The sequence below is a fragment of the Myotis brandtii genome, unplaced genomic scaffold, assembly GCF_000412655.1.
Source record: "Myotis brandtii unplaced genomic scaffold, ASM41265v1 scaffold668, whole genome shotgun sequence".
Classification (NCBI taxonomy): Eukaryota; Metazoa; Chordata; class Mammalia; order Chiroptera; family Vespertilionidae; genus Myotis; species Myotis brandtii.
The window spans coordinates 1,077,718-1,086,005 of record NW_005370597.1 but is presented as its reverse complement, the minus strand read 5'-3'; the positions used below and the strand labels follow the sequence as shown (position 1 = coordinate 1,086,005).

At 42.4% G+C, this 8,288-nt stretch overlaps 1 protein-coding gene across 1 annotated transcript in view; it reads left to right on the top strand.

Annotated features, from left to right (window-relative positions):
* Positions 1 to 1,976: 1,976 nt before the first annotated feature.
* HSPA9 (heat shock 70kDa protein 9 (mortalin)) overlaps positions 1,977 to 8,288 on the top strand; it is a 16,605-nt gene continuing 10,293 nt past the window's right edge. The window contains exons 1-9 of the mRNA XM_005881024.2: positions 1,977 to 2,365; positions 3,384 to 3,442; positions 3,675 to 3,762; positions 4,366 to 4,547; positions 5,463 to 5,587; positions 6,148 to 6,221; positions 6,301 to 6,407; positions 6,883 to 7,045; positions 7,466 to 7,558. Of these exons, the coding sequence (XP_005881086.1) occupies positions 2,285 to 2,365; positions 3,384 to 3,442; positions 3,675 to 3,762; positions 4,366 to 4,547; positions 5,463 to 5,587; positions 6,148 to 6,221; positions 6,301 to 6,407; positions 6,883 to 7,045; positions 7,466 to 7,558 (972 nt within the window). The 5' untranslated portion in view covers positions 1,977 to 2,284. The remainder of the gene's footprint in view (positions 2,366 to 3,383; positions 3,443 to 3,674; positions 3,763 to 4,365; positions 4,548 to 5,462; positions 5,588 to 6,147; positions 6,222 to 6,300; positions 6,408 to 6,882; positions 7,046 to 7,465; positions 7,559 to 8,288) is intronic.

Below are 8,288 nucleotides of genomic sequence, written 5' to 3'. Positions count from 1 at the left end.
ATATATTTTAAATATATATTTTTAAATATTTTTTTATTACCATTAGCTTCCTCACTCCCAAGCTCCAAGTTCCTTTACCTCCATAACTCATTTCTAAGCCCCTTTCTTCTAGGAATTACTTTTTCTTTTTTTTTTTCTTTTTAAATAGATTTTTATTGATTTCAGAGAGGAAGGAGGAGAGAAAGGAAGATAGAAACATCAATGTTGAGAGAGAATCATGGATTGGCTGCCTTCTGCACACCCCCTACTGGGGATGGAGCACGAAATCCGAGCATGTTCCTTAGGTTTGATGGAGCAATTGAATTGATACCCTTCCCCCGGAACTGGCTTTTCAGGTCATTTCACTATGGACATTCCCTTTGCTGAGACCACATTCCATTATCTCCCCTCCGGGTATGCATAAAGAAGTCTCCGCACAGAAGTAAGCCCGCCAAAAGCCCTTTGGCTCAGTGGATAGAGCGTTGGCCTGCGGACTGAAGGGTCCCAGGTTCGATTCCAGTCAAGGGCTTATACCTTGGATGCGGGCACATCCCCATTGGGGAGTGTGCAGGAGGCAGCTGATTGATGTTTCTCGCTCATCGATGCTTCTAACTCTATGGCTCTCCCTTCCTCTCTGTAAAATAAAAAGCCACTGACTCGGTCACTGGGTGCTGGAGCCATCCAAGCTCAGCCACCTGGTGTGCAGGTCATTTGTAATCCTGCACCACTCTGGCCTCCAGCCCCTCCGGGGACCTAACAGTGCCCTTGATCAGAATCGAACCCAGGACCCTTTAGTCCCCAAGCCAATCCTCTGTCCACTGACAAACCGGCTAGGGCTAGGAATTACTTCCTACCTCTGTAATTTGTCCAATAAATGCATTTGTCCAATAAATGTTCTCTTACAGAAATAAATAAAAATAAATGAAAAAGAGTCTGTATCATCTATAACCAATTTTTTTTGTTTCTTACTTCCATTCCCCTCACAATGCATATTCCAGTTATCTTCTTCCCCAACTTCCCCCGACATTTCCTTTACAATTCCTCACACTGATCACTTAACGGTGGAGTATCTTTCTCTTTTGAAATAGGACTTTAAAGCTTAAAGGATAAATTGCTTCCTTTGCAAAAGTAAGCTCAAGCTGTGATAAGTGAATTCACATTTTGTTTCCACTGTATACTTAGTGTCTGTCACATCAGTACATATTTGTTGAATCAATGAATTAATTTTTTCTCAAAAATCTGAAACTGGTCACAGCGCGGTGGCCACTGCCATTTGGTTACAGAGCCCAGTCTCTGTCCCTAGCAACCAGCGTAAGGTCTGAGAAGGCCCCGAGCACCCTCAGTGAGGGCCAGCCCAGGGTGTGTATGCGCATTTCCAGTTACTGCGGTACCAACAGACCGGGGGACTCGATTAAAGAAGCTGAAGAAATTAGCCAAAGAACATATATCATAGCCCATAACACAGACAAGTGATGTGATGGCCAAGAGGGAAGGAGGGGCAGAGGCTGGGTGGAGTTGGGGACATGTGTAATAGTGTCAACAATAAAAATAAAGGTTAAAAAATATATATATACCAACAGGCAGCCAGAAAACGAGTAAAGGACGGGGACGAGCAACGAAGAATCCGAGCCTGAGGTTTACACAGAACAAACACCCAGGACAAGATGGCGCCCTCCGCTCGGAACGGGAGCAGGGATAACATCCACGCGGGAGAAGCGTGCACACGCCCGGGCTCGCCTCCGGCTACGTTCGGTGGGACATCCAATGAGAGCTGTAGTTAGACCCCACCCCTATTTTCCGCCACTCCCTGGGCACATGCGCTCCAGGCGCTCAGCCGGGTGCCAGCTGCGCAGGCGCAAGAGGCCCCTCCTCTCACGCAACTGACGCAAGGAGACTGTAATCGTTTCGCAGTTTATCCCGTGTGACCTTGAGTCTTAGCTGCCTCCGAGGACCAGGGCTGTCTAAGGTTGTTGCCTTTATATTTCTCTTAAACCCCTCGCCTCTCACTGAGCCCGTACCTGCCACAGCCAGAACTGAAGGACGCACTTTTTCAGCTATCATGCTGCGGAGCGTATTGGCCGTACGCACTTCCTCCGGCAGCGGCGGTCAGGTAGTCTCTGGTCAGGCAGTGCAGGCAGCGCCTCAGCGGAAGAGCGGGCCTCCAGACTCCAGCGACCAACCCCCGCCCTCCCCACCCCACGTGGTTGGAGGTTTCCAGAAGCGTTCCCACCGCCGCGCAGCGCAGCGCAGCTCCCGGCTGTCCGAGTGACTGTTTGTGGCCTCGTACTCTCACCGTTTAGCCGCCATGATAAGCGCCAGCCGAGCCGCGGCATCCCGTCTCGTCGGCGCTGCAGCCTCCCGGGGCCCCACGGTCTCCCGCCACCAGGTAAGAAACTTCCAGGCCTTCCCCGAGGGGCTCACGGCTCACGGTCTTGGGCCTTGGAGCTGCAGGCCACGCGCCCTTTGGGGTCAGAATCCTCTCGGAGAGATCAGGTGGGAAGAAAGGTAACGGGCCTTCTGCAATCAGCGCTGCCGATTCAAGGCCCATTTCAGGTTTTATCTCGGTGTCTCGAGCCCTGCTGAGTCACACCCCTTGCCAGCGCGGGGTCTTATTTCACGAAGTAGTAGGTAGTGGTCCTGACGACCCGTTTTGTGGCTGATTAAACAGGTTTGAGCTTGGGGGCGAGGGATGCAATTCTAGTTAGGAGGGAACCGCTCTTCAGGTTTGTATTCTCACCAACGAGTCGGAGACGACTGCTCTTCTGTAAGATACATGTGTGCAAGGACCCCGCTGCAAAGATGAAATGAAGCAAGAACACGCCTTAATAAATCCAGAATCGAGTTCCCGTTCTTTTGCTTAGGAATGTTTGTGTAGTTAGTTCCCCCACATTTTGGGGTTAAGATTGTCCTCTGTTATTTCAAAAAAATGTAACCATGGTGCTTGTTACCACGTACGATCAAAAGCCTACATCTTTGAAGAACTGGAATTGTCTTCCTGGGGTTAAAGAAAGGCTTGGAAGTAGCCTAAAATTAGGTCGTAACAAAGGTCTTTTCTTTGATCCTGGTTGGAGGTTACTCCTGGGAAAAAAATTTTTTTTCTAAGTTGACTCCACAAGATTTCTAATTCTATCTCTTTAAAGCAGTTGCTTGGCAAGATCAGGGTAAATGTTTCTAAATAAACTTATACCTGTAATACATACGTATATGTAGGGCTTTATTCAGCTTGCTGTTTCAGTACCGCAATGCCTCTTATACATGAAACGCTTCATCATTTCAGTATATTTTATACATGATAGCCACTCAGTTAAGTAGAATGAGAGTTCAAGACTTTCAGAAGAATAATTGGAACAAGTTCAAGTTTTCATATGTAATAATGGCTGATGTAACTGTTTTTTCTTTTTTAGGATGGCTGGAATGGCCTTAGTCATGAGACTTTTAGAATTGTCTCAAAGCGGGACTATGCGTAAGTGTAACTTTATTTCCTTTGAGAGATAAATTCTAAACCCCCGAGCAGTGGTCTCTAACTTTGTGATTAATGATTCTGTTCAGGAAAAAATGACACATCTATATTTTCAGATTGTGTAATGTGCCACTATTCCCACAGTATCCAATATTTTCTTCTTATGTATTCCTGTAACCATTTTGGAGATCACTATTACAATGATAGCTATAGCATTGTTTTAAATGTTTTACAGATCAGAAGCAATCAAGGGAGCAGTTGTTGGTATTGATTTGGGTACTACCAATTCCTGTGTGGCCGTTATGGAAGGTAAACAAGCAAAGGTGAGCATGACTTGTTCTGGGTCACAATTGCATGGTGCTGATAATTGAATGGATTTGACTTCCAAGGATTTAGGTGTGTCTTCTTGGACTACTAAATTACCATTGGGATGGCTTACAGATAGATTACAGATTACTTCTGTTATCAGTCCCAAGTGGAGCTCCACATAACACATGGGCTGCAACCTAAGTAAAGCATCTTAGGAGATTCCTATTATGGTAGCTATTCTTCCAGAAGTTTCCTTACTCTTTTTATGACACTTTTATTCCCACTAGGTTCTTGATATTTAGAGCACCTGAGATTCTTGAATTGTTTCTTGGCAATTTTTATATGCCTGAAACTTTTTAGCCATTACCAAAGAAATTGAGAAATGGATTTAATTCTTCTAGAAGGAAAGATTACCTTGTCCTTACATTGACTATGAAAGCTCTGATTTATATTTATTCTGGTTTTCTTTCTGTTGTTTCAAAATAAAGATATTTTGAACATCCACTATTCTTGAGCATTTATGTTGTGAGTTGACATCTGTTTTGTCTTAAATGATTAATACAAAGACAGGGGTGGTCACTGGAACCTCGTTCTCTGTCTTGCTTTGGGTGTTTTAGGTGCTGGAGAATGCTGAAGGTGCCAGAACCACCCCTTCAGTTGTAGCCTTTACAACAGATGGTGAGCGACTTGTTGGCATGCCTGCCAAGCGACAGGCTGTCACCAACCCAAACAACACATTCTATGCTACCAAGCGTCTTATTGGCCGGCGATATGACGACCCTGAAGTCCAGAAAGACATGTGAGTAATTACAAAAGCACAGTTATTTGCGAAGGCCACACAAAAGAATCTTTTAGCAAGTTCCCTTGAGCACATTAGTAATTTTATGTGTCCCTGGGGCAAGACCTCTCCTGCCAAAAGGATATCTCCTTCAAAAAATTTATTTTTGCCTCCACAGATTAGGTCTTTGCTGTGTATAGATGTGGTATATGAAGATTTGGCTAGTCATTCCTAGGCCATGTAAATTGGTGTTAAATTCGTAAGGCAGATAGTGGCATGTGCTGATCAGATAGTTTCCAAGGTTTGTGTTGTGGCATGTTATCAATGCTTCATTACTTTATATGGCCAAATAATATTCCATTGTCTGGATATATACATTTTGTTTAGCCATTTATGTTAGTGGACATTAAGTTTGCTTTCCCCCTTTTTTTCTTGACTTTAAAGAGAGGGCTAGAGAGATAGAACCATTGATCAGCTGCCTCTTGCACAACTGGGGATTGAACTTGCAACCTGGGCATGTGCCCTGACTGGGGATCCAACCGGTGACCTCTTGGTTCATGGGTCGATGCTCAACCATGAGCCACACCAGCCGGGCCACTTTTTAGCTATTATGAATAATGCTGCCACAGGTTTTTGTGTGAACGCATGTTTTCATATCTCCTGGCTAGATACTTAGTAATGGAATTTCTGGGTCCTATAAGTGATAACTATAATCATTTTCCAAAGCCCCTGCTTAAGTTTTTTGTTTGGTGGGAAGTAGAGAATGTTTGGGTTTCATCAGGGTGTTTTGACATGTTAATGTTTACTTTCTTAAGACTTTCATTAAATTCATTTCTGAAGTTCTCATTGACCATGGATTTCTGGGGATGGGAGGGTGGATATTCATGGTAGATTGCACTGCCATGTTTTTTCAAATACAATTTTTGTGTCTTGCAGTAAAAATGTTCCCTTTAAAATTGTCCGTGCCTCCAATGGTGATGCCTGGGTTGAAGCTCATGGAAAACTCTATTCTCCAAGTCAGATTGGAGCGTTTGTGTTGATGAAGATGAAAGAGACTGCAGGTGAGATGTTTAGTTCACGTCTGGGAAAGTATCAAGAACTGGGTGATTTATCTGAGATCACTAGCTTTTATACCCCAGTGTCCCTTGGATGAGTTTGGTGGCTTTTATACAGAAAACCTAGGAATGGCAAAACTCTTCATACTATTCTCTGCAGATTGAATACATCTTCCAAATTTTCCTAATGGTGGCTTTCTTGTTCCTTTTTTCCAGTAGGGGAGTAGTATTTTGAAAGCCAAAAGATGACACATAAGCTTTTGTCTGTTAGTTAGGTAAAAGTTTAGAACTTCCCATTGATGAAACTAGTAGTCATTTTAAGTCATTCTAGTTGTTGAACTTTCACTGAAGTGTTAGAGGTGAGGTCTTGGTTTGTAATTATTATCTTCAGTTGGAGTATTTTCCTACAAGGTCTCTACATGTTAGGTCTTAGCATGCTGAAAAACTGGTGTGTGCTGTTTGTGGCTCCAAAAGGATGATATAGGTTGTTAGGTTACATTAGTAATTCTGTTACCTATTTCAACTGACAATTGCATGATTGGATTCATTCCTTGATTCTTTTCCAGAAAATTACCTGGGGCATACAGCAAAAAATGCTGTGATCACAGTCCCAGCTTATTTCAATGACTCACAAAGACAGGTGAGTCAATTAGCATTTTTATTTAGGAAATTCGTGGTATTGCGGACACAAAGGTGGAAAATGCTTTTTTCTTTTTTAGGCCACTAAGGACGCTGGTCAGATAGCTGGACTGAATGTGCTTCGGGTGATTAATGAACCCACAGCTGCTGCTCTGGCCTATGGTCTAGACAAATCGGAAGATAAAGTGTAAGTCTATATAATAAACTCCATCAAGACTTATCCCAAGTCATCATTTTGATTTCTTAGTGATTGATTCTTGTATTTAGACTAAAAATATACTGCCTTGATGTTCTGCAAGGCTGTACAATCTGTTTTTCATTCATTTCAAGACATTTTATTTATTTACTATTTTCCCCTAAGTACTGGTCTAATATAATAGGGTCATTCCCTCTCCTCCAAAAGAGTGGTTTTGCTTTTAAGTGAATTTATTCATTTCAACTGTATGTATACTTCACATGTTAGGGCCATATGTTAATACAAATGTCACACAATTATCAAATTTCATAATAATTAGACTTTGGGGAAAATAGGCAAGTTTATTTGGTTATTGAAATGTATATTGGCATAGGTTCCACCATGTGCGAGTCAGATATGTTTCCAAGGATTATCCATGTTGTATCATTACTTTTGTTTCTTAAGGCCTTCCTTTTTTTCTTTCTAGCATTGCTGTATATGATTTGGGTGGTGGAACTTTTGATATTTCTGTCCTGGAAATTCAGAAAGGAGTATTTGAGGTAAAGTCCACCAATGGAGACACTTTCTTAGGTGGTGAAGACTTTGACCAGGCCTTGCTACAACACATTGTGAAGGAGTTTAAAAGAGAGGTTAGTTACTGGTGTGGTTAATCTGTAGACATCGGGATAGTGAAAATTTCCTTATTCAGATAGCTGCCCTGAATAGAGCACTAAATTTTTTTGCCCTGAGTAGAACACTGGAATGTTTGTGTTTCAGTTGAAAGGTATGGCACTCTTTGTACAATATTGAAAAAAGAATAATGGGAACTCCTTTTTTTGAGCTAGACTCCTACGGTTGAAAGAACTGAGATCAGTTCTGCCCTCTGACTCCAGGCATAGATAGCCCTTTTAGAATAGGTTTTCTTTTCCCTACAGAATTTTAAAGGGAAGAAGTAACTTATGCTTGTTTATAAAGTTATGGCTCTATTTTGACTTGTTAGCGGCGTATCACTGCAATTTAAGAGTATTTATCACCTCATTAATACTAGCATTAATGTCTTCACTTTGTAGACGGGAGTTGATTTGACCAAAGACAACATGGCACTTCAAAGAGTTCGGGAAGCTGCTGAGAAGGCTAAGTGTGAACTCTCCTCATCTGTGCAGGTGAGACATGGACAAATCCCAGCAGTCTTGATGGATCTTTTCAGCCTGAGCTTACTGGAATAGCATATTTTAATTGTCTTACCGTTTGCTGATTGGTGGTAAAAACCTTTCCGTGAGCAAAGGAGCAGGTGTTGTGTGTGTGTGTTAATGGATGACCTAAATTTGTTAACCATCCAAATCAGAGGTTATGTGTACTGGAGCTAAAATCTAGACTAGCAGTGTGCAAAACTATAATTGTTACCCTGTAAATACCCGGAGACTCAGCACTGCTGTCTTCACTTAACTCAAGATACCTCTTTGTGTGGGTCTCTAAGTTTCTCCTTTAATTTGAATCACCGATCTAGAAAGTGAGCTATGAAGGCTAGGGTTTATGCACCTGAGCAAGTTTTTCCCTCTGGGCATCAGATTTGCTCAGCATCTGTTTTAAGGTGTCAGCCTATCCTGCTTCATTTCAGAGAGATGAAGCTTCACTTTGCTTTAATAACCAAGAATAGAAATGTAGAAAGTATGGTAGATCCGGGTCAGAGACGAAACAAGGTGAAAGGCAAGAGATTTAATTTCAGGTTCTTAGGTGGCAGAGAAACAGAGCCTGTGACTACTTTTTTTAGTTTGATTACCAATGGGAGGAGAAGAGGTATCAAACTTGAGTCAAACCTGGAATTTTTTTTTTTAATTGATTTTTTGCAGAGAGGAAGGGAGAGGGATAGAGAGTTAGAAACATCGATGAGAG